Genomic DNA, 27,177 nt, shown 5'->3' with positions numbered 1-27,177 from the left:
GGCTAGGCTCTCTTATGTTTCTGTGACCAAACTGGTGGTTTAAGTAGTGTGTTAACACACAAAGTGTGTTAACAGGGCCTGGTACAAAGTAAGCACTAGAAAAGCACAATTCTGGCATAATATTCCTATCACCCACTTGTTATTAGAGTACATGGCATAGGGAAAATGGAATTAGAAGCTGGCGAGATCTTATACTGAGGGAGAAATTATAAGATTGTTGAAAACGCGACAGTGTATTTTTTGGGGAAGGGGAAAAGCCCATAAAGTAAAGGAAATAGGTGATGTTTTTTGTAACATCATATCCTGAAAACATTCACATACCACCAAGTGCTCTTCACAAAATATTGTTCATTATTTCAGGATTTACTAAAAAATACCTAAAATTAGTGAACATATTTTTTAACTCTGTCTCTTTTGAGAGCCATATAAGCATCATTGTCGAGACATCAGAGAGAATGCCTTGGACTCACACTTGGTGCATTAGGACTGAATTCTCTCACGGAGCTTCATTTGAGAAAGATGGAAAATATTTTGACTAAGGTGGCTCCTACTTCTCCGACCTGTAAACTACCTGCTTCATGCTAGTGTTCTTAGGTGCTGGGAATGAAATAGTGATCAATGTGGTATAGATCTTAACTTCACTGAGCTTACAGTCCTAATAGGCCATTATGCCCTAGTTATTTACTTATGTTTTCCCACACATCTTTTATTTTAGAATTGTAAGGCTCAGTGCTCTGGAATGGTGTTCCAGGGTTTTGGAAAACTGAGAGTGACTTGTTTTTAAAGTAAATAAATTTAGTGCATGATCTTACGGACAGTTTAAAAAAGTTTTGGGGGGGCCACCTGGCTGGCTCAGTCAGTGGAGTGTGCAGCTCTTGATCTCAGGATTGTGACTTCAAGCCCCAAATTGGGTGTAGAGACTACTTAAAAATAAAATTAAAAAAATAATAATAATAAAATAGCTCATTTTTGGTGCTGTTTTGTTTTTCCAGGATCCCTGAAACTATAAGGTCTACCTGCTATTAATTAGCCAGAAAAAAAAAAAATCTTTCCTCCCTTTATTCCATTTTGGATAATTTTAGATTAATTTCCAAGTTTAACTGAAAAGTCAGGATATTTTCTGCTTATTGATTTCATGAATACTACTTCCCTCTTTGTATTTCTCACTCTCTACATGCCCAAAGTTATTGTGGAACTATGATCAATAAACTCTTAAATCCTCAACCTCTTTTTTATTTTTATTTTTTAAAGATTCTATTTATTTGAGAGATAGCAAGAGAGAGCATGAGCAGGGAGGAGAGGGCTCTAGCCCAGGACCCTCAGATCGTGACTTGAGCCACCCAGGCACCCCTCCACCTCTTTTTTAATCTTAAGAAGATTCCAGACAGCTGTCTGGCCCCTGACTATAGCACTTCTTCAGCCTTCTTAAGTGAAACTGTCTTTTCACAACCCACCAACTTTAAGACCAGGGAATGACTATAACAATTACAAATATCCTTGACTCTCTCGCCTTTCATTTTATGGGCCTAACAAAATACCAACTGTGTACTGTCTCCCTGCCTACACTCAGGCAGTTGAATGTACCACTTTAAATTTATGCCATAAACCTCAATAGGCCTTTACCTGTCTGCTGGTAGTGCTGCTGCTGCTTCTTCACTTTCCCTGTTAAGACTTCATTTCCACTCATTGCAAACTTGTCAACTCCCACTCTCATCTGCGGACTTCACCGCAAACTTTATTGAGAGGTTAGATGCAGCTCTCATCTCACCATCAAATCTGCAGACCTCTCTGCATTGGGCTGTGTGTTCTCTGTCTTCCTTTCACTTGTTATCAGAGACCTTCCCTGCCAGTCTAATTCCTCTTCTTGTGACTCAGGTTCCATCTCTTCTTACTGTCTCTGGGGCTTCTTTCCTGCAGTTAGCATCTCTCTTCCACATCATCAGTTTCTCCCTCTCTTTTGGATTTTCCTTTTAGCCTACAAACATGCTGTGTTATCTCCCAGCGCTGTTCTTTCTGCAAATGTGTATAAATGTGATGACCAGATATATAAAATTCCATCCTTCTTAGTGTCTTCTGTCTATTATTCTTGTTCCAGTTTTTATCCAATAAATCTTCTCTGAATAGTTTTTCTCCTACCTCAGTGTCCATTTCTTCTCAACCATTTTTGTGGTGTCTATTTTTCTTTTTACTAGTCCTCTAAATATTGATGGGCCTTGTGGTTGAGTCTTTGCCTATACTCCCTTGGAGATCTGCTTATTAGTGTGCTGTGACACCTAAATGTATCTCCTGCTTCATCTCTCCTCTGGCCCCTGTTTAAGGCATGGCCAGCTTGCCTCCTTGATAATTTCATTGACCTCTCCTGTTGGTGACATAATGCTTGCTAACTCTCCCTCTTGATTTCCCCACTTCAGTAAATGGCATCATTGTCCATCCTGTTGCTTATATCAGAATTTTGGCTCTTGACTTACTTTTCTCTCCCACCCCTTCCCCATGTCTAATCTATTAGTAAGTCTTATTTTCTCTACTTCTAAAATATATCCCAAATTCACCAGTTTTTCTCCATCTCCACTGCTTCCACTTTAGTCCAAGCAATCATCTCTTGCTTAGCCTACAACCATAGTCTCAACTGGAATTCTTTGCATCCACTCTTGCCTCCTTATAATCCATTCTTCACTGGAGTGATATTCAGAGGCATTATAATATTTACTGCTCTGGATTTACATTATCTAGAATTAAATCCTGACTGTTGTTCACTAGCAAAATACTTAATACCTCTGTGCCACAATATTCTCATCTAGAAAACGGGATGATAATTGTCAGTAATAATAAGATAGCAGTCAGATTATGTCTCTCACACACACACACACACACACACACACACACACCTGGTTTTGAGAGTTTGGGTTCTCAATGCACTTAGAGTAAAATCCAAACTACTTACCACGGATTTCAGGACTTCTTCATAATCTGGCTTCTTGCTTAATTTTTCTGACCTCTTTCTTGTTTTCATGTGCCTCTTGCTTACCGTACTTACTGTACTAAAACCACACTTGCTGTCTTTTAACCGTTTACTCTGAAACATGACTTTTGATGGGGTGTTTTCCTTTCTTTTTTTTTTTATTAGACCAGTTTATTCCCGTTCTTGTTTTGTGTTTGTTTTGTTTTATGTAAAGATAGTGCCATTTTCAAAAATTAGTTGATGTTTTTTCATGTGGTGACTTACCTTTTTAAAGGCTAGAACCAGGGACCTACTATGTTTTTCCAGTTTTGTGTGAGATTTGTAAAATTCCTGGAGGTGGACTTGCTAAGTCAAATGATAGGAATGTTTTCAGACCCATGATTCCTATTGAAGTAAGTTTTTGAGACTTTACATGTCCAGAAAGATTTTCATTTACCCTTATACTTGATTGGTAGTTTGCCTCTATGTAAAATTCCAGAGTCAGAATCATTTACTTTTTATTTTTAAAATTTTTTATTGACATATAGTTGACACACAGTGTTACGTTAGTTTCTGGTGTACAACATAGTGATTCAACAACTCTGAGTTACACTTGCTCACCACAGGTATAGCTACCATCTGTCAACATACAGTGCTGTTCCAGTACCATTGACTGTATGCCCTATGCTGTACCTTTTATCCCCATGACTTATTCCGTAACTGGAAGCCCATACCTCCTACTCCTCTTCACCAATTTTGCCCACCACCCACCCCCACCCCTCTGACAACCATCAGTTCTCTGTATTTATGGGTCTGTTTCTGCTTTTTCCTTTGTTCATTTGTTTAGTTTTTAGATTCTACATATAAGTGAAATCATGGTATTTGTCTTTCTCTGACTTATTTCACTTAGCGTAACACCCTCTAGGTATTTAGAACTCTTGTTAAATGAATTTTGAACCTCCCAGATATGCTCTTAACATATCAACTTTTTACTTGTATTATCCATCTCTGTTTTTTGTTTTGTTTTGCTCTATTTCTCTGGAATTTTCTTTACCTTTATTTTTTCTTTATATTACAGATTGCTGCCATGGTCTTTACCAATGCTCATTCTGTTATTTACACTTTCTAAAATGTTAATATTTCCACTTTCTCCTTGCCTAGTCATTCTGTTTGTTCATTGTGATCTTTCTCTTTCCTTCTGTTGGATTTTCCTGGTCTTGTGATTCTTTTCTTTTCTCTCTCTCTCAAGACAGAGATTGACTTTATTAATTAATTAATTAATTTATTTATTTATTTAAAGTAGGCTTCATGCCCAACATGGGGCTTGAACTCAGGACCCTAAGATCAAAAGTCACATGCTCTGCTGACTGAGCCAGCCGGGTGCCCTTCTTTTTTTTATTGAGATATAATGGACATATTATATCGGTTTTAGGTATACAATATGATTTGCTATTTGTATATATTGAGAAATCATCACCACAGTAAGTCTAGTTAATGTCTGTCACCATACATGGTCACAGTTTTTTTTCTTGTGATGAGAACTCTTAAGATTTAATCTCTGAACGATTTTCAAATATGTAATACAATATTAACTGTAGTCAACATGCTGTTCATATCTGGTGATTCTTGACCGTCTATTCATATTCATGAATAAAGGACTAAGCTGATTAGAGAGTTTTGCAGTTATATAGGTCTAGACTTTTCTAAATGGGAAGTCTGACTGTGAGTTCTCTTTAAGTTTTGTGTATTCATTGGTTGGTTTTTTTCTAGAGCACAGAGATTGGAGTTGGCAGGTTTAGGGCTACCCCCTAATTATAAATAAAAGGACAGCTTTTAGTATGGAAGGAGCTAACCAACTCACCACCTCAATTTCCTTCTTCATTCTCTCCTTCCTTCCTTTTTCAAGCATATAAGAAGTGTATAGAGTATAATAATATTGATTTTCCATGTACCTGTAACCCAATTTTGTTGAATTAAGTCTTTTATCATATTTACTTCAGATTTTCTAAACAAAAATTACAGACACAGATAAAGCACCTTATAGACCATGAGAAGTAATCAGAGCTTATCCTTTGATCCTATTCCCTGCCCTCTTCATCTTCAGAGGTACCCATTATCCTGAATTTAGTGTTTATCATACCCGTGTATGCTTCTAAATTTTAAATTCAGTTTAGTTAAGGGGCGCCTGGGTGGTTCAGTTGGTTGAGCATCCGACTTTTGATTTCAGCTTGGGTCATGATCTTGGAATTGTGGGATCAGGCCCCACATCTGGCTCTGTGCTCAGCACGGTATCTGTTTGTGCCTCTCCTTGCTCCACCTCCCCACCCCACCCCACCCCTGCTCACACTCTCTCTCTCTCAAATAAATAAATAAAGCCTGTAAGTAAATAAATAAATTCATTCAATTTAGTTAACGTATAGTGTTTTATTAGTTTCAGGGTAGAATTTAGTGATTCATCAGTTGCGTATAATAGCCAGTGCTCATCACATCAAGCACCTTCCTTAATGCCCATCACCCAATTACCCCATTTCCCATCCACCTCCCCTGACTTCTAAATTTTTGCCATGGGTGTATATCCATAAACAATATTAACTGCATATTTTAAAGCTGTATGTATCTTGGAACTTGATTTTTTTCATTCAGTGTTGTGTTTTTGAGATGTATCCATGTTGATATATTTAGCTCTAGTTCCTCATTTTGATTTATATATAGTATTCCATTTTACATTTTTTCTTTTGCTCATTTTTCTCTTAGGGAGTATTTTCTAGTATTTTGCTGTTATAAACGTTACTGCAATGAATACTTCTTGTACATATGTTAATATTATAATAGATGATAGCATAATGCCTATCTTCAGCTTAACGGGATATTTCCAGTTTACTCTCATGCATTTATATTATATCCACATGTAGAATAGAGAAGCACCTATTGCTGTATATGGTTAGACCTAAATTTTTTGCCAGTCTCATGGGTGTGAAATGATTTCTTATTTTAATTTGCGTTTCTTTGATTACTAATAAGGTCATTTATTTTTTTATTTATTTGAGAGAGAGAGCATGAGCAGGAGGAGGAGCAGAGGGAGAGGGAGAAGCACACTCCCCACTGAGCAGGGAGCCTGACATGGGGCAGTCGCTTAACCGACTGAGCCATCCAGGGGCCCTAGTGAGGTCATTCATTTTATCATGTGTCTGTTGGATAGTCTGAATTCTCTTTAGTTCAGCTACCTATTCATAAATCCTTTGCCCATTTTTCTTTTGGATTATTTGACATTTTCCATAAGGATGGCCAGTTACCCCAGCATTATTTATTATATGGTCCATGATACATGGATAGTCTTACTGTATATATGGTACAGTGTTACTCTCATTATTTAAAATAGTTAAAAGGCTATCATTTTACAGTGCTTTCATAAGAATTTTAGAATCAGTTTCCCAAATTCCATGAGGGAAAAAAAATCTCAGTATTTTGTTTATTGTCTTGCACTGAATTAATTTGGGGAAAATTGAGATTATTATGATATTGAGTCTTCATACTAAAAAGCATTTATGTTAGTCTTTGTCACATGAAGGTTTGGGGCATGTACATACACACATGCATCACATGGCATAAATGTGAAGTAAGATTTGGTGGGAAACAGTAAGTGCCAGAGCACACACACTCCCCTGAGCTCTATTATCTTCACATAGATGTGTACTTAGAGTAGACATAACTAGAATATGCCAGGGAAAGGGCTCCTCAGTAATTGGAACTTTGAGGTTGATGAAATGGCCTTATTAGAAAGGGGAGCTCTTTGTCTCTTTCATCAGTCTTTTCTTGCATTGAGTAAACTCACACCTGCTGAGTCAGCTTGTTGATAGGCTACTGAGAGGAAGCAATTAACCTGCGGAGTCCTCTGAGTTTCTCTTCTCAGTCTTCTTTTACGCATTTGCATATTATTTTCCTGTTCCCTCCACAAAGGTCTTGCAAATCTTTTATTACATTTATTCCTAGGGGCTCCAGGCTGGCTCAGTTGGTGGAGCATGTGACTCTTGATCTTGGGGTTGTGAGTTTGAGCCCCACATTGGGTGTAGAGATTACTTAAAAATAATCTTTTTAAAAAAAGGATTTGGGGCGCCTGGGTGGCTCAGTCAGTTAAGTGGCTGCCTTCAGCTCAGGTCATGATCCCCGGGTCCTGTGATCGAGTCCCACATCGGGCTCCTTGCTCAGCAGGGAGCCTGCTTCTCCCCTGCCTGCTATTCCCCCTGCTTGTGCTTGCTCTCTGTCTCTCTCTCTCACTTTCTCTGTGTCAAATAAATAAAATCTTAAAGGATTTATCCCTAGATTCTTTATGGTTTTTGTTGTTATTGTGAAGGGCATGTTTTTATTTACTTGTTTGTTTAGATAAATAATTTAAATTTATAAATAAATAAATATTTATTTAAAAGAGGAAGGTGGGGAAAGGGAGAGGGAGAATGAGACTCTTAAGCAGGCTCCACGCTTAGCGCAGAGCCCAACGCAGGGCTAGATCTCACAACCCTGAGATCATGACCTGGGCCGAAATCAAGAGTCAGACACCTAACCAGCTCAGCCACTCAGGCACCCCGAAGGGCATCCTTTTTTATTTGGGTCTGGCTGATGCACTGGAATACTGTATAACGTTTGTATCCTTGATCTTATATCCAGCCACCTTGCTAAACTAATTCTTACATTAGTCTTTATAGATATTAGTTATTAGCCCTAATGGTTTCTAGGTTCTCTTTAGTTTTTCTATAGATAGCATGTTTCCTACAAATAAATTTTTATCTCTACTCTTGAAATTTTTATGTCCTTTTTCATATCTTCTTTCCACACTATTAACTATAACTTCCTCTATATAATACAGTGATAACAGGTACCTTTGTCTTATGCCTGACCTTTCACTGTGATATTTTGCTGCAGGTTTCTTCCTTTTTTTTTTTTTTTTTTTAAACATATAACATTTGTTTCAGGGGTACAGGTCTGTGATTCATCAGTCTTACACAGTTCACAGTGCTCACCATAGTACTTACCCTCCCCAGTGTCCATCACTCAGCCACTCCATCCTTCCCACCCCCTCCACTCCAGCAACCCTCCGTTTGTTTCCTGAGATTAAGAGTCTCTTATGGTTTGTCTCCCTCTCTGGTTTCATCTTGTTTCATTTTTTCCTCCCTTCCCCTAGGATCCTCTGTCTTGTTTCTCAAATTCCTCATATCAGTGAGATCATATGATACTTGTCTTTCTCTGATTGACTTATTTCGCTTAGCATAATACCCTCTAGTTCCATCCACGTTGTTGCAAATGGCAAGGTTTCATTTTTTTGATGGCTGCATAATATTCCATTGTATATATATACCACATCTTCTTTATCCATTCGTCTATTGATGGACATCTAGGCTCTTTCCATAATGTGGCTATTGTGGACATTGCTCCTATAAACATTGGTGTGCATGTGCCCCTTCAGATCACCAAATTTGTATTTTTGGGGTAAATACCCAGTAGTGCAATTGCTGGGTCATAGGGTTTGCTGCAGGTTTCTTATAGATACACTGTATTAAGTTAAAAGATCCCTATTTCTAATATTTCAAGATTTTTAAAATAAGTGAATATTGAACTTTTCAAAATATATTCAAATTTTGTTACTGATTTCTAAATTAATTGCATCATGATAAAGGAATATGGTTTGTCTAATAATACTTTTCTGTAGTTATGAAACATGTTTTATGGCCTGGAATGTAGCTGGTATATAGAGGTAAAAAGGAAGAATAACAAAACTTGATCAGTTCCATAGAAGTCAGAAAATCAAGAAAAAGCAGTGTAAGTGAAAAACACACAATAAGATGGTAGAAATAAATCAGCTTTAAGAAATAAATCAAATTTACAAAAATGTAAGTGAACCAAATTGTCTAATTAAAACACCAATAAATATGTTTAAAACAAAACAAGCTAGCAAAAAGAACTATGCATAATTCATTTACAGTAGACACACAGTGGTTGAAAGTAAAAAGATGAAGGGCGCCTAGGTGGCTCAATTGGTTAAGTGTCTCACTCTTGATCTCGGCTCAGGTCTTGATCTCAGTGCTGTGAGTTCAAGCCCCATGTTGGGCTTCATGCTAGGCATGGAGCCTATGTAATTAAAAAAATAATAATAATAAGGTAAAAAGATGAGAAAGGATATATCAGGCAAGTAGTGGTAGAATGCTAGTGTAGGTAGGTTTGTATCATAAAATAGACTTTAAGAGAAAAAGCATTGTTGGGAAGAATTAAAGGAAAAAGAAATAAAAAGTTTGGAGAAAAACTCAAACCTACAGAAAAGTGGAAATAACAGTACATTGAACACTTACATAGATATTACCTATACTACCTAGCTTCAACAGTTATTAACATTTTGCTAGATTTATAGGTCCTGGAAAATTATTTTACCTGTCTAAAATACATTTAGAGAGATTAACAATTCCATAATTGCATGAAGTCCATGTTTAAATTTACATAGTTATCCTAAGAATGTCTTTTATGACTATCCTCCATCCCTGAACTAAGATCTCCTTTTTGTGCATGCATTGAATTAGTTGTTGTCTTTTAGTAGTTGTTATCTTAGAGTCTTCAACTGACCACCCACCATTTTGTTTCCCATGACATGATTTATTACACTTGTCCTGCAGTGTCCCACATTTTGGATTTCTCTGGTTGTCATGGCTTTGACTTTCAAAGAGAAAGGTAAATGTCTTAATGAATGTCCCATATTTTCTCTTTTCTTGATTATTTCATTGTGGTGTCTTTAGCATATTTTTTTATCCTGGATATTTCTTCTAAATTAGAAGTTAAGTATAAAAGTTTGATTTGATTCTATATAAATGTTTTGCACATATACTTCATGGGTGATAGATAATGTGTCGTTTATGTTGCATCACATTAAGAGGCACTTGTCAGATTGTCCCTCTATTAATGATTCAAAGCCACATCTCCTTGTAAAGGTGTGTGTTTCCCTTTGTCTTTAATCTGCAGAAATGCTTTGACACTATATGAGTATTCCTGTTCTTTATTAGCTTTTCATCTAATGGCTTTAGCCTCCCGTGATCCTTTCCTGAATCAGTGATTTTATATTAGCTGGCATTTTTTTTTTTTTTTTTTTTTTTTGGTAAAGAGAGCTTCCCACATCAAATGGGAATAGTAGAATTTTTCCCCCAAAAAGGCAAGATAAATACATAATTCTTTTCCAGTAATGTTTAGTTTTCTAAAGATGTAATAGTCACCTACAGTGGTGGCAAACATCGCCCAAAACACACTTCTTACTTTTATGGACTAGTGAGTTTTTATTTTATGTATGCAATCTGTTGTAGTTATAGTTTTTACTCTTTTTGCTGATAATCTTCCAAATTTGGCCAGTAGGAGTTCCTTTAAGCTGACTCCTGTGTTGTTTTGACATCTGTCTGGCACATGAAGATGTTCCAGGATCCCTCTTCTTGAATAATAGGTGGGTCTTAGAATGCTTTAGTGCTGGCCGTTTTCCCCTAATAGTTGTTATCATTGTTTTTGTTGTTTTATATAGCTTATGCTTATTTAGATTTACTCTTGTGTTTATTAGTTAAGGTTCCCCATTTATATTAGTTTCCTGTGGTTGCTGTATCAAATGACCACAGACCTGATGTTTTATAATACCACAGCTGTATTCTCTTAATAATTCTGAAGGTCTGAGGTCCAAAGTGGGTTTCACTGGGCCAAAATCAAGGCGTCAAAAGACTGTTCTCCCTCTGGAGCACATATCCCTGCCTTTTCCAGCTTCTAGAACTGCATTCCTTGGATTCCTTGATTCATGGTCCCTTCTTTCAACTTCAGGGCCAGCAGTGTAGCATCTTCAGATCTCTCTGGTTTATCTTCATGTTACCTTATCCTCTGTAACAAAATCTCCCTCCAATTCCATTTTATAAGGATGCTTGTAGTAACATTTATGGCCCATCCAAGATAATCTACCCTAACTCAAGATACTTAATTGCAAAAAAAAAAAAAAGAAGAAAGAAACTTAATTACATCTGCAAAATTCTTTTTGTCATATAAGGTAACATAGGTTCTGGGGTTTAGAATGTAGATATTTTGGGGGCTGTTGATCAGTCTAACATGCCCATACCATTCTTCTACATTATTCTGGGTTCAGTTTCCCTTTTCTAGGTTGTCAGCTGTTTTCATTTGTATCTTGAAGTCATTTCACTATCCTCTGGCTTCTTTTACTATTAAGAAATACGCCTCGGTGGCTCAGTTGTTAAGCGTCTGCCTTCGGTTCAGGTCATGATCCTAGGGTCCTGGGATCGAGCCCCATATTGGGCTCTCAGCGGGAAGCCTGCTTCTCCCTCTCCCACTCCCCCTGCTTGTGTAGCCTGCTTCTCCCTCTCCCACTCCCCCTGCTTGTGTTCTCTCTCTCACTGTGTCTCTCTCTGTCAAATAAATAAAACAAATAATCAAGTCAAAAAATGGGCAGAAGACATGAACAGACACTTCTCCAAAGAAGACATACAAATGGCTAACAGACACATGAAAAAATGTTCATCATCATTAGCCATCAAGGAAATTCAAATCAAAACCACATTGAGATACCACCTTACACCAGTTAGAATGGCAAAAATTGACAAGGCAAGAAACAACAAATGTTGGAGAGGTTGTGGAGAAAGGGGAACCCTCTTACACTGTTGGTGGGAATGCAAGTTGGTACAGCCACTTTGGAAAACAGTAGGGAGCTGCCTCAAAAAATTAAAAAAATAGGCTACCCTATGACCCAGCAGTTACACTCCTGGGTATTTACCCCAAAGACACAGATGTAGTGAAAAGAAGGGCCATATGCACCCCAATGTTCATAGCAGCAATGTCTGCAGTAGCCAAACTGTGGAAAGAGCTGAGATGCCCTTCAGCAGATGAATGGATAAAGAAGATGTGGTCCATATATACAATGGAGTATTACTCAACCATCAGACAGGATGAATACCCAACTTTTACATCAACATGGATGGGACTGGAGGAGATTATGCTAAGTGAAATAAGTCAAGCAGAGAAAGTCAATTATCATATGGTTTCACTTATTTGTGAAACATAAGGAATAGCATGGAGGACATTAGGAGAAGGAAGGGAAAAATGAAGGGGGGGAAATCGGAGGGGGAGATGAACCATGAGAGACTATGGACTCTGAGAAACAAACGAGGGTTTTAGAGGGGAGGGAGGGGTAAGGGGATGGGTTAGCCTGGTGATAGGTATTAAGGAGGGCACGTCCTGCATGGAGCACTGGGTGTTATATGAAAACAATGAATCGTGGATCTCTGCATCAAAAACTAATGATGTACTGTATGGTGACTAACATAACATAATAAAATTTTAAAAAAAAGAAATATGCTATCTAATTTATTTTTCTTTTCTCTCTGGTTGACTTTTTTTTTTTTTTTAAAGATTTTATTTATCCATTTCACAGAGAGAGACACAGAGAGAGAGGGAACACAAGCAGGGGGAGTGGGAGAAGGAGAAGCAGGCTTCCCGCTGAGCAAGGAGCCCAGTGCGGGGCTCAATCCCAAGACCCTGGGATCATGACCTGAGCTGAAGGCAGATGCCTAACGACTGAGCCACCCAGGCACCCCTCTCTCTGGTTGACTTTAAGAACTTTTATGCACTTTGACTTCAACCTGTATGGTTGTGGATTTAGTTTTATCTGTCATGGCCAGGACACAGGGCTCATTGTGCTACTCTTGAGTAATTTTATTTTCAACTGTTTTGGAAAATTACAGCCATCCTTTCTTCAAATATCTCTCCCATTGTCTGTTTAGCTTCTGGATTTACTAATTCCATTCTTTGTCTTTCCTATTTTCCATTCATTTTTCTCTGCCTTTTGGCTAATTTTCTCTGAATCCTCTTCTAGTTCTTTAATTCTTTCTTCAGCTCTAATCTTTTTACTTCAGCTGAAATTTTATTTTAATGACTATATGATTAAAATTACAGTCTTTATCATTTCCTCATGCTTTCTTTTTATATGTGCTGTCTTTAAGCTTGGAGATATTCTAGAATTATCTCAATAGAAACTTCCTTTTGTATTTTGGTCTGTGATTTATTAGTTTTGATTTCTTTCCCAAGCTGCTGGTGTATTTGTTTTTTTTTTATTTTAGAGGAATTATTTAGAATCTTTTTCACTGAGTGATGGTCTAGCCTTCTTGCTTACAGTACCATAATTCTTGTAGCAGTTCTTCTGAAACTTTAGGACCATGTCTCTCTTTTTGAATTATTTATTTAAAATTTTTTATCTTTGGTAATAGTCATTTTTTTTTGGCATCTATAATCTGTAATTTTCTCCTTCGACCTGTTAAGGTATGACTTTACTGGATTCCTGATGAATGACTAGCATTAATTTGAAAGAAAGAGCAAGAGGGAGAGTTGGGGAGAGGGAGAGGGAAAACAGTTTTTCTATCCAGAGCGCCTGGGTGGCTCAGTTGGTTAAGGTCTGACTCTTTTTTTTTTTTTAATTTTTAAAATTTTATTATGTTATGTTAGTCACCATATAATACATCATTAGTTTTTGATGTGGTGAAATGTCCGACTCTTGATTTCAGCTCAGGTCATGATCTCAGGGTTGTGAGATCGAGCCCCACCGTCAGGCTCCGTGCTGAGTGTGGAGCCTGCTTAAGATTCTCTCTCCTCCTCTCCCTCTGCCCCAGCCTCCCTCTGCCCCTCTCTCTCCCTCTGCCTCTCCCTCACTCTCTCCCTCTCTTTAAAAAAAAAAAATTTTTTTTTCTATCCTCACAGGTTGGATTATTGTGGTTTTCTTTTTCTTTTTGTATTATCTATGTCAAGTTTGGACATCTAGATTTTGCTAGTTTCAAAAATGAATTTGGAAGATTTTTCTTTTTTATATGCTATCATCTACTAATAATTGTTATTAGATTTTCTTTAAAGGTTTGATTGAAACCAATCATATAATAATCTGGACTTGATGCCTTTTTATTGGGAGGAAGGAAGCCGGTGGCTGTAGTTTTTTGTACAATTGTTTCCCTGTAGTTCCTTCCCTAGTAGTTTGTCTGAATTTATATTTTAACATAGGCATCTTCTGAGGTAGGCTCTTAAAAAAATATTTTTAGGGGGAGAGAATTTTGCCATTTGTAAAGTCACTAGAAATGATCACTTGTTTACTAAAATTACCTGGTTTTAATTGCTTTGGTCCACTGAAGAGATCAAAACAGGACAGGAAATCTAGTACCCTTCTTGAATTTTTTTGCTTTTGTTTTTAATTCTTTCATTTCCCTTTTAGGATTGTTGAAAAAGATTTTCTTCATCTTTTCTAAGAAGACATGTTAAGGCCAAAACTATCTCCTTTTAGTTTTACAATATCCTATTCTACTTTTAAAAAAAGCAACAAAACTATTTTTGGAGACAGCACATGGGTGCTCACACGCATGCACGGCAAGGGGTCGGGGGCAGAGGGAGAAAAAGAATCCCAAGTAGGACCCGCCCACCCCCCCCACCCCACCCCACCCCCCTGCCACACTGAGCACAGAGCTGGTTGCACGGCTCTATCTCAGGACCCTGAGATCATGACTTGAGCCAAAATCAAGAGTCAGATGCTTAACCGACTGAGCCACCTAGGCGCCCCTTTATCCTGTTTTTTAATATATTTCTATTTTATAAGTATCATCAAAGTTCTTTCTCTTACTCTTCTGGGGAAATCTGAAAGAATTTTTTGTCCCAGACTCATCTTTAATTTCAACAAGGGCTTGTAGTGATTTTTCTTCATTTTTTGGATATAAAATTACTTTTGTTTGGGGAGATAAGAAATCTTATTTCTGGACATTCATGGTCTGGCCCTGCCCTACATCACCAAACCAATCATTTTCTACTGCCCAGCAAAAAATTTTTAATCAGTTTTAATCAGCTCCGTTCCCTCATTTTCCTCACACTCATTCTCCTTTGCTAATCCAATTTTTTTTTTCCTTTCTCTCTCCCATCCCTTGGGGGAGTGGTTCTTTACCCTTACTGCACATGATTTTACTATGGAGCTTTAAAAAAGGGGGAGTTGCTGTGGGTTATAAAGTCTTCAATTTGCTGGACTGGAAAGAATCACTGAACTAGGATTAATTTTTTTCTCTCTGACCCTGTTCTAAAGACAGCTTGAATCTTAACTTCAGCACTGATTGAATACCTGTTTATGACTATGACTCAAGATTTAAGTGATGAGGAGACAAAAGAGGAATAGAACATCTTTCTGATCTCAAAGCAACTAGTAGATATGAAAAACATAATCAATTTTAGGATATCAAAATTCTTATTATAAAGCTGTTCTGCCTGGGTGGTCAATGAACTCATCATAGAAGGAGGTTATCATTTTCTCTGGGACTGTGGGAAAAATAAATTTTGGGAGGGTTGTGGAGTAGATCATAAGTTAGTCTTTGAACGAGATGTCTGTTCGTTTTCTTAGTAGAGATGTTCAGTAGGCATTTGGACAAAAAGAGTCTGGAGTTGAGAGGACAGAGCTGGATTTAAAAATTTGGGCTTCATCAGTCCATATTTGGCATATAAAGCCATAAGTTTGGATAAGATCACCTGGGGAGTTAAGTATAGCTAGAGAAAAGAAGACATCTAATGCTTTTGGAGGGTTATGAGAAATTATCCATGGAGTCATAAAGGAAAATGTTGCAATATCTGACCATAGAAAGAAAAGGAAACTTTTGTCATTGCTTCTCAAATTTTAATATAAATCATTTTGTTAAAGCTCGGTAGGTCTGAGATGGGGCCTAAGATTCTGCTACTCTAACATCCTTCCAGGAGATTATGCTGTTGCTGGTCTATAGACCACACCTTGAGTAGCAAGACTTTGTATGACAAATGAGACATAAAGTGAAAAACAAGAAAAGACTGCAACATTTGGAGGAGGATAAGGATTAGTATATAAAATATCTAGAACAAAGGGTATCTATACATCAACAAGAAAAAAATAGAATAAAAAAATGTGGATAGGGAATTTTTCAAAAAAATGTAAATGTCCAATGAACATGAAAAATGTTCAGTTTTCTGGGAAATAGAAATTGAAACTACAAAAGATCATCTTTTCCCCTTCAAATTGGCAAAAGTTTCAAAGTTTGATAATACCCAGTGTTGATGGGATACCCTCTTAATGGGAGTATGACTTAGTACTTTTTCCTTTTGGAAGGCCATTTGACACATTTATTAAATTTTTTAATGCACATAACTTTCAATTCAGGAATCCTGTGCCTTGATATCTAAAAGGGAAACTTGTACCTTTGCCCAGAAAGGCAGCTCAGAACTATTCATTGAAGCATTGTTTGAGGTTGAGAAAAATGGAATAATCTACATGTCCTCTAATAAGGGAATTATTAAGTAAACTGATGGTCCTGAAACCCCCTTGTTCATCTATCTATTCCCTCTTGTACACTTTTTAATTATCTCACATTTTTAAATTACAGCAGTAGTTTAAAAGGCCATAATTTCTAGTGTGTATTGTATTTATGCTGTTCATCTTTGGTTTAGATCATGCAACTCATAGAGTATCTAGCATATAGTGTAATTTGCAAAGCACGTTCTCTAACCAGATAAATTGGACTCGGTCTTAATCAGGGAAAAAAAACTGACTTATGTATCTTAAACATGTAATATGTGCCTGTACTATAACCACTTGACTTCTGAATTCTAGGCTGGCTGGATGGCTAAATGGATGAGGCTTAGAACCCCGCCAAGAATTTGTTTCTTTGATAAAGGCCTGATTTTAATCGCTTTCCGCCTGCCCCCCAACACACACACCTTGCTTTCTCTCAAGGGATTTTTACCACTTCTTTGTTAGGTACTTTGGAGTTTGCACATCTCAGAATAGTGCACCTTAGTAGGGTCTGAGATGGATAAGAATTTTGCCTTTCTTGAAGAGAGTGGAGAATTACAATGTGGTGATTTTAAAGGGAGAGGAAAAAAGAACTAGTTCTCAAACCATTCAGTTAGAAAGAGTACATATAGACATCGAAGATCTGGAAATTGTTTCTCCTAAAATCATCCATGTCCACCCACTGTTAGGTTGCTGTTGAAGTTTGAAAACCATTGAGAGAAGCAGTGTCAAAATATTACGAAATGAATGTATCTATACTTAACCATTTTAAAGAAGTAAAATATGTATGTCTTGACATGGAAAGAATTTTGAGGCATGCTGTTCAGTGAATGACAAAGCAAGTGTTAAAAATATATTTTATATATAATACTTACATGTTTTTGTATATTTTGTATGTGTATGTATTATGATATTTACTTGAATTAAAAGGAGATGTGGAAGGATGCATAACAAACTGTAAATAGCACTTAACATTTTTGGCAAGGGGTCCAGGAATGTGGGGAAGGTGAAAAAGAGATTTTCATTATTTATTCTGAATATTTATCTATTACTTGAGTCTTTTACAGTTGAGAGTTTATTGTATTACTAGTGTAGAAAAGAGTTTTAAGATGTTTAATAAATGGGAAAAATTGCTATATTAAACAGGTCTCTAAGCCCTAAATTTCAAGGAATGCTGGCAGTTGCTGCAATATTTTAATAAAAATATTCTAATTCATTTAAAAATATTTTTCAGGTCTGGAATATCAAACAAATGATTAAGTTGACACAGGAACATATAGAAGCCCTATTGGACAAATTTGGTGGGGAGCATAATCCACCATCAATATATCTGGAGGTAAGCTACTGAGTATCATATCTGTTGTAATTTTGAAAATAAAAGCATGAACTTATCACAAGCGTTTGTACTGGTAATATTGTTTCTCTTAGGAGATGAGATGAGAAAGGGGAAGGTGAATACCTTTGTCTTTCTTATACTTCTTAATCTTGTTTCACTTGTTACAGTAATATGCAGTATTTTGTAATTTGGAAAAATGTCAAAACTAAAGGAGAAGTCATGTATAAACTTAAAAATATACCTTGGTGGAAAACTTATTTAAAAGAGGGGGGGGGGCGCCTGGGTGGCTCAGTCGTTAAGCGTCTGCCTTTGGCTCAGGTCATGATCCCGGTGTCCTGGGATCAAGCCCCTGCATCGGGCTCCCTGCTTGGTGGGAGGCCTGCTTCTCCCTCTTCCACCCCCTCTGCTTGTATTCCCTCTCTCACTGTGTCTCTCTCTGTCAAATGAATAAATAAATCTTTTAAAAAATAATAATAAAGGGCGCCTGGGTGGCTCAGTCATTAAGCGTCTGCCTTCAGCTCAGGTCATGATCCCAGGGTCCTGGGATCGAGCCCCACATCAGGCTCCCTGCTCCGTGGCAAGCCTGTTTCTCCCTCTCCCACTCCCCCTGCTTGTGTTCCCTCTCTCGCTGTGTCTCTCTCTGTCAAATAAATAAATAAAATCTTTAAAAAATAATAATAATAATAATAAAAATAAAAAAATAGAAAGCATTCGGTTGTAGAGGTTAGGAAACTAGTTACCGTATTAGGAAATGGGGCGAATTTTATAAAATATCTTTTTTCCTGGTAAAATATCTTTTTTCCAGAACAAATCCCCCCAAATTGGTTTTTGCTTTCTTAATAGGTAAAATATATAATATTTAAATAGCTCAAAATTGCTTAGCTTTACTGTTTAATAGTGCCTTTAGGCTTTTGTATCAAGCTTTGAACATCACTGTAAATTTATAGAGTAGTTAGTCATTGTTCTTAATCCTGTGAGGTAGTAGTTACTATTATAATCACAGATAAGCTTTCTTGGCATCAGTTTCCTTCTGTAAGTCACTTGGGTTCCATGACGAGCGTGCTGTCAGGGAATCCAGGTAGTCGGGCTTCACAGCCCACACTGCTCACCACCACTCATACTGCCTGTCTCTGTAAAAGCTGGCTCCAGCTGTAATCACTAGTCATACAGGAATATAACCCCAAATTACAAATGATCAGGTTACCATTTGCCTTCAAATGCCAGAGATTTTTAGGCATGGATTGATAGACTCCTAAACTAAATTTCCAATTTAATAATCTAATTGCTTTTAAAGGGCACGTTAAATCTTACAAGTTAAGTTTGCATTTCTAAAATAAATTTGGAAGTTTGGAAAGAACCCTAATAAACTGTTGTCTTCTTCACATGGCTTACCCCAGAGCACGCTGCCAGATATCAGTACTAGGACTAGAATTCATACCTCTGAAGACTGATTAGTGTACTTTCTAATATTCCATGCTGATTTACTTTTATGTCTGAGGAGGACAAGAACAGGAGCCATAAGGAGGCAGAGTTCTGGTGAAAATAGTAATTCTTGGGGTGCCTGGGTGGCTCAGTTGTTAAGTGTCTGCCTTTGGCTCAGGTCATGATCCCAGTGTCCTGGGATCAAGCCCTGCATCGGGTTCCCTGCTCAGTGGGAAGCCTGCTTCTCCCTTTCCCACTCCCCCTGCTTGTGTTCCCTCTCTCACTGTGTCTCTCTCTATCAAATAAATAAATAAAATCTTAAAAAAAAAAAAAGAGGGGCTCCTGGGTGGCTCCGTCATTAGGCGTCTGCCTTCGGCTCAGGTCATGATCCCAAGGGTCCTGGGATAGAGCCCCGCATCGGGCTCCCTGCTCAGTGGGAAGCCTGTTTCTCCCTCTCCCACTCCCCCTGCTTGTGTTCCCTTGCTCGCTATGTCTCTTTCTGTCAAATAAATAAATAAAATCTTAAAAAAAAGAAAAGAAAATAGTAATTCTTTGTTAATTAGAACTAGACAACTTAAGCAACAGTTTTTCTGCCAGCCACTTCTATGTCTTGGGAGACTTTCCCCATGCTTAGTTGTAATACATTTACATCAATAACCGTGTTTGAGTATAGCAGGGATTTGCTGCCTCCTCCACACTCACACTCTTCAGGCTTTTTAATGTTCAAATTACATCTAACTAGGATAATATACAGGAGACCATACCTCATAGATTATATCTTTAGCATGTAGATCCGCATTCTCAGGGACAAACACTACACAATTTCTCTGTAGAAAGCCCTGTGATATAGTGGTTAAGGTGAACTTTGGAGTCACACAGGCCCTGTGTTTGAATCTTAGCTGTGTCTTAGTTTCTGCAGATAGGTTACCTAACCTTCCTATTACCTCACCTCATTGGTAAAATGGGAATACTATCACACATGAAGTAATTGAAGGTTTCATTAAGTTTATAATTATGAAATAGCATCATTCTTGACACATATTGAGTGCTCCATAAATTTTTGAATTAGAGACAATAAACATGGAACTTACACCACTTGATATACTATGAAGAGGAGCCTGCCTGGCAATGACAATATTTTTCCCTGGGGAAGGTTGGCGAGGCCCAGGGAAAAGACCTTTGGGTACTGATACATGAAGGCCCTTCAATGAAAAATCTAGTCTCTTAGTTATCCACTGAGACCCACCATTCTGGTTTCTTTATGAACTTGACTACTCAAATAAATGGTACTATACAGTATTTGTCCTTTTGTGACTAGCGTATTTCATTTAGCATAATGTCTTCAAGGTCTATCTGTGTTGTAGCATGGGTTAAAGTTTCTTTGCTAATTAAGGCTAAATAATATTGTACATATTGTTTATCCATTCATCTATCAATGGATACCATCAGTGATTGGTCGTTTTTACCTTTTTGTTATCATGAATAATGCTGATTTTACTCCTTTTGACTATATACCCAGAAGTGGAATTACTGAATCATGTGGTAATTCTGTGTTTAATTTTTTAAAGAATTGCCATACTGTTTTCCACAGCAGCTGCCTTTTTCATTTGTTAGCAATATTGTTAGCAATACACAGGAGCTCCCATTACTCCACATCCTTGCCAACACTTTCTCTTTCCGTCTGTGTGTGTGTGTGTGTGTGTGTAATGGCCATCCTAATGAGTGTGAAGTGGTATCTTGTGGTTTTGATTTGTATTTCCCTGATGACTAATGATGTTGAGCATCTTTTCATGTGCTTATTGGCCATTCGTATTTCTTCTGTGGAGAAATGTCTATTTAAGTCTCACCCATTTTTTAATTGGGTCGTTTATTTTGTTGTTGAGTTGTAGGAGTTATTTATATATTCTGAGTATCAGTCCTAATTAGATACACGATTTGCAAATATTTTCTTCTAATCCACAGGTTCCCTTTTCACTCTGTTTATTATGTTTTGTGCAGAAGTCTTTTTTTTTATTTTGATGACATCTAACTTACCTATTTTTCCTCTTATTGACTGTGCCTTTGGTGTCATATCCAAGAAATCATTACCAGATCCAGTGTCATGAAACTTTTTTTCTGTTGTCTTCTAAGATACATAATTACAGCTTTAGCCCTTTTGTTGAGGTCTTTGATCCATTTTGAGTTAATTTTTCTGTATGGTATAAGGTAAGAGTTCAGCTTCAATCTTCTGCATGTGTATATCCAGTTTTCCCAGCCCCATTTGTTGAGAAGACTGTCCTTTCTATAAAAGGACAGTTGAGAAGACTGTCCTTTGTATAGAAAGTTTGACATGTGCCCTTGTCAAAAATCATTTGACCATGTATGTGAGAATTAATTTCTGGGCTCTTGTTTTCTTTTCCACCGGTATTTATGTCCAACATTATGCCATTTTATACTATACCTATTTGAATACTGTAGCTTTGTATTAAGTTTTGAAATCAGGAATTGTGAGACCTCCAGCTTTCTTCTCCTTTTCAGGATTGTTTTGGCTATTCAGTATCCTTTGAGATTTCATAAGAACTTCAGGGTAGATTTTTCTGTTTCTGAAACACGTTGGGATTTTGATAGGGATTACATTGAATTCATAGATTGCTTGGGTAGTATTGACATCTTAAAAGCTCTTAAGTCTTAAATATAAATGGATAGCTAAGAATAAGCAGATATTGGAAGAAAGCTTATAACAGGAAAGATAATAGCAAAAATGGCCAAAAGAAACTCAGAAACAGTGCAGCGAAGATGAAAACCTGAAAATAACTATAATTAACATCAGAGCTAAGACAGTCTGTTCTTGTTTCACGGCTGTTCTAAAACAAAAGTCTTAATGGAGCACAAGAAAGAGCTCTTGGTATTAAAATAATTAAAATAGTATAAAAGTTAAGCAGAAAATGTAAATGTATGTGTATATGTATGGCTCTGTGCATATAAATAAATGTTATAAAGTTAAGGAAATCTCTAGAAAGCAGAATAAAAACATAGATGGAAAATATTAGAGGAAAGATGAGAAAAAATTAGAGAATAAATCTAGGAGATCTATAAAAATTACAAATGCAGGGCGCCTGGGTGGCTCAGTCGTTAAGCGTCTGCCTTCGGCTCAGGTCATGATCCCGGGGTCCTGGGATCGAGCTCCGCATCGGGCTCCCTGCTCTGCGGGAAGCCTGCTTCTCCCTCCCCCACTCCCTCTGCTTGTGTTCCCTCTGTCGCTGTGTCTCTCTCTGTCAAATAAATAAATAAAATCTTAAAAAAATAAAAATAATAAAAAAATAAAAATTACAAATGCTTTTAGCTATAGAAAAACAAAAAACAATCACAAGTTGCCCAAACAAATAGGAGTTTTATTTTCCCCTCCTATAACAAGAGGCATGGAGGTAAATTATTTTAACATTGGTTCTACAGCTCAAAGTTACCAGATGCTGGGGTGGATCTCTACAGTCCTTTTGGCTTTTCGGTCATGACTGCAACAGATCTGTGTGGTCTCATAGGACACCTCAAAACAGGACGCCAGGATCACAGAGGCTCTCTTGTGTACTGAGCTCTTTCAAGGAAGAAATTATTCCCTCCAAATCCCCTACAAGTCTTTTCCTTTACATCTCATCGAGTGGGATGGGATCACATACATCCCTACACCAGGACTGTGTTTACATTTCTTGAAATAAGAGGCTAAAAAGTGAAGTTTTTCCATTGTTCACAATTTGGCTTCAGATTGGTTTGAGACTGACAAGTAGGAGTTAGGCTGGTTATTTCAATCCATACCATTTCAACACAGGAAATAATGTTTCCTATATGTTTGATGTTTCCACGGGAAACATCTTTACCTATCCCTGCATCTCTTCCTTGTAGCAGAACAGAGTGAATTCGGTTATATCACCATCAAAAATCCTCTTTTCTTTTTTCCTTGTACTAATTTATTTTAAAACTTTTAAGTTGTTCTAGATTTTCTCTTACTGACATGAATAATAATTAAAATTCTGTTGATTCCCTTGATGATAACTATAGTGAAATGAGCTGTAGTACTCTAAAGAATTTCAAATTTGTCTTTTTAATCTTTGATCCCTTTTTTAAATCATCATCCAGAGGAAGAAAAGATAAGTTATTTCCCAGAATTTTTTCTTTTTCTCCCAATTTTTCTCTCTTCACTCATCCAACAAATTATTTGAATGACTTCTGTGTATAAGATATAATGCTAGATGCTCTTCTAGTAGTAGATTCTTCTTTTTGGACCTGATATATATTGGATTCCTGAAGTGAAGGAATGGTGTTTTCTGGAATTACCCTACTTATCTAGTGTTACACACTGAGTCCTAGCTACCACAGAATTTACATATGTGCTAGGGTTCCCTGCAGACAGGTGGATGATAACTGTAGGAGCTCCTAACATTTATTGAGTTGCTATGTACCAGACACTTGCTATGTACCAGACACTGTTCCAGGCATATAGTAGATCATTTAATCCTCAACCTACCCTATGAGTTATACTTCCTATTCTCATTTTCATTTTATAAAGATGAAGAAACTCAGGCACAGAGAAGTTTAATAACATGGTTAAGGCTACACAGTTAGTAAATGGTATAGTCAAACTTTGAATCTAGACATTCTGAATTCAGATTCTGCTCTTAACTGCTATATCATTACTATGATGCTGCCTTTTTGATCTTTAGTCTGTGTAGAATCCAGGATAATGCAGAGAAATTTTGTTAAAACAAATGAAAATACTGGAAGCAAGGTGCTTCCTGTGGAATGCAGAGCAGTTCATTAAATACCATTTTTGGGTAGTCTGCAAGATTTCATTGTGTCTTGTAAGATGAAGTTTAGTAAGAATAAATTTAATGAACTAATGATAAAAAAAAATTCAGGGTGCCTAGGTGGCTCAGTTGGGTAAGCATCTTCTGCTCTGGTCATGATCCCGGGGCCCTGGGATTGAGTCCCAGGTCCGGCGCCCTGCTCAGCAGAGTCTGCTTCTCCCTCTGCCTGTGCTCGATCTCTCTCTCTCAAATAAAATCTTTAAAAGAATAATTTTATTTCACTGCTTTTTCCCATTTGTTTAAAGTAGATCTGTAGATAGTTTTCCTTCCATTCTTAATTGAGAAATGATTCACATACTGTAAAATTCACTTTATTTATTTATTTATTTATTTTTATTTATTTGAAAGAGAGAGAGAGAGAAACAGCATGAGAGGGAAGAGGGTCAGAGGGAGAAGCAGGCTCCCCGCTGAGCCGGGAGCCCGATGTGGGACTCTATCCCAGGACCCTGGGATCATGACCTGAGCCAAAAGTAGTCGCTTAACCAACTGAGCCACTCAGGCGCCCCAAGATTCACTTTTTTATTTTAAAGTGTACCACTCAGTGGTTTTTTAGTATATGCACAGAGTTGTCAATCATCATCAATTCCATCACTAATTCCAAAATACTAGAAAAAGAAACCCTTTACCCATTAGCAGTCATTCCCTTCAGCCCCTGGCAACCACTGATCTGCTTTGTATTTCTATAGATTTGCCTTTTTGGATAATTCATGTAATGGGATCATACGTGATGTGGCATTTTGTGATAGGCTGCTTTCACTTAGCATAATGTTTTCAAAATTCATCCATGCTGTAGCGTGTAGCATTCATTCCTTTTTATTCCATCATATGGATATACAGATTTTGTTTATCCATTTATCAGTTTTTGGACATTTGGGTTTCTTCTTTTTGGCTGTCATGAATAAAGGTATTATGAACATTCATATATAAGTTTTTGTGTAACATATGTTTTCAGTTGTCTTGGCTATATGCCTAGGGATGGAATTGCTGTGTCCTGTGGTAACTCGATGTTTTAACTCTTTGAAGAACTACCAGACTATTCCAAGGTGGCTGCTTCATTTTACATTCCCACCAGAAGTGTATGAGGGTTTAACTTTCTCCACATCAGTACCAACACTTATTTTCTGTTTCATTTTTTTAAATTGTTTGTTTTTTGAATAGTCATGCTAGTAGTTGTGAATCGGTGTCCCATTGTGGTTTTGGTTTGCAGGTCCCTGATAACTAAAGATGTTAAGCATCTTTTTTTTTTTTTTTAATATTTTATTTGCCAGAGAGAGAGCGAGAGAATGAGAGCAAGAGAGAGAGCGCAAGCAGGGGGAGCAGCAGGTAGAGGGAGAAGCAGACTTCCTCCTGAGCAGGGAGCCTGATGTGGGACTTGATCCCAGGACCCTGGGATCATGACCTGAGCCAAAGGCAGACGCTTAACCAACTGAGCCACCCAGCCATCCCTTTAAGCATCTTTTTCATGTGCTTGTTAGCTATTTCTGTATCTTCTTGGGAAAAATATCAATTCATATTTTTTGCCCATTTTTTAAACTGGGTTATTGTTGAGTTGTGAGAGTTCTTTGTATATTCTGGATAATAGAACTTTATCAGATATGATTTGTAAATATTTTCTCCTATTCTGTGGGATTTATTTTTCATTCTTTTGGTAGTGTCTCTTGAAGTACAAAAGTTTTAATTTTGAGAAGTGTAGTTTGTCTATTTTTTCTTTGGTGGTTATGCTTTTAGTGTATCATATCAAGAAATTATTGCCTTATCTGGCGTCATGATGATTTACTCCTGTGTTTTCTTCTAAGAGCTTGGTAGTTTTAGCTGTTAATTTTAGGTGTATGGTTGATCCATTTTGAGTTAATTTTTGAATATAATGTTAGGTGGTAGTCCGACTTTATTCTTCTGCATGTAGATATTCAGTGGTACCAGCACCGTTGTCGAAAATCAGTTAACCATAAATGTAAGGCTTTGTTTCTGGACTCTCATTTCTACTGTGTTGTTCTATGCATGTATCCTTATTCCAATATACATGTCTTGATTACTGTAGCTTTATTGTGACTTTTGAAATGAAGAAATTAAATCCTCCGACTTTGTTCTTTTTCAAGATTATTTTGGGTGTTCTGAGTACCTTGCACTTACATAAGAATTTTAAGATCAGCTTGCCCATTTCTGCAGAAAAGCCACTGGGATTTTGATAAAGATTGCAGTGAATCTGTAGATCAGTTTGGGGGAATATTGTTATCTTAATGATATTAAGTATTCTTGTATTCTTTTATTTATTTAATTTTATTATAATAATAATTATTATTTTAGAGAGAGAGCAGGAGCAGGTTTGGGCATGAGGGATAGAGAGAGAGGGAGAGAGAATCTTAAGTAGTCTCCACACTGAGCATGGAGCCCGACACAGGACTCAGTCTCACAACCCTGAGATCATGACCTGAGCCGAAATCAGGAGTCTGATGCTTAACCCTCTGAGCCACCTAGATGCCCCTGTACTCTTTTATTTAATTCAAAAACATCTGACATGATCTCTGCCTTCAACTAGCTTATAATTTAGTAGAGTCATCTTTAAAACTCAGCTAAGTAATATAGTGATAACAGTAATAAACATAACAATTACTAGTACTACTTATTACTAATAAGAATATTTATTGGGCTTTTGCTATATGGTAGTCTCTGTAATAACTTATTTGTATTATCTCATTTAATCCTCACAAAATTTTTTCATAAATAAGAAATAGTCATAAAAAGAAGAACGTGATAATACTCTAAAGGAGGTGAAGACAAAGAATACCCCTTGGGTTTTATGAAGCAGAGCTTTGAATTGGACTTTGAAAAATAAGTAGGATTTTTTTTTTTTTTAAGATTTACTGTTTATTTGAGAGAGAGCTTGCAAGAGAGTGAGAGTCGGGGGAGGGACAGAGGGAGAGAATCGGCAAGTAGACTCCCCTCTGAGCACCAAGCCTGACATGGAGCTCAATCCCAAGAGCCATGAGATCATGACCTGAGCCGAAACCAGGAGTCTTGACACTTAACTGACTGAGCCACCCAGGCGCCTTGAAAAATAAGTAGGATTTTGATGAGAAAGAACAGGGTTTTGGGAAAGCTGCGTCCTGAAAAAGTATATAGATCTGCAACATCTTGAAGAACCACAAGAATTTTGTTGATCGCAGTGGTGGTGGCTGAGGTGTGCATTTATGTGGGAAGACGTGTTCACATTTGCTGGGTAAGGAAACAGAGGAAAAGGTTGGAAGATACAAGAGAAAATGGGGATTACAGGGTACCAGGGCCTGAGGCCCTAAACACT

At 37.2% G+C, this 27,177-nt stretch overlaps 1 protein-coding gene across 7 annotated transcripts in view; it reads left to right on the top strand.

The window, feature by feature from the left end:
• Positions 1 to 27,177, top strand: part of BRAF (B-Raf proto-oncogene, serine/threonine kinase) — a 178,717-nt gene that overhangs the window by 70,515 nt on the left and 81,025 nt on the right. For 6 of the 7 annotated variants that reach the window (XM_044920226.1, XM_044920231.1, XM_044920230.1 and 3 more), the window contains exon 2: positions 17,518 to 17,619. The exons of the other annotated variant lie outside the window; for it this stretch is intronic. In XM_044920226.1, the coding sequence (XP_044776161.1) occupies positions 17,518 to 17,619 (102 nt within the window). The remainder of the gene's footprint in view (positions 1 to 17,517; positions 17,620 to 27,177) is intronic. 7 annotated transcript variants of the gene reach the window in all.

The sequence above is a fragment of the Neomonachus schauinslandi genome, chromosome 12 (genome assembly GCF_002201575.2).
Source record: "Neomonachus schauinslandi chromosome 12, ASM220157v2, whole genome shotgun sequence".
Taxonomy (NCBI): domain Eukaryota; kingdom Metazoa; phylum Chordata; class Mammalia; order Carnivora; family Phocidae; genus Neomonachus; species Neomonachus schauinslandi.
The sequence above is the reverse complement of the archived record's forward strand: the minus strand, read 5'-3'. Positions and strand labels throughout refer to the sequence as shown.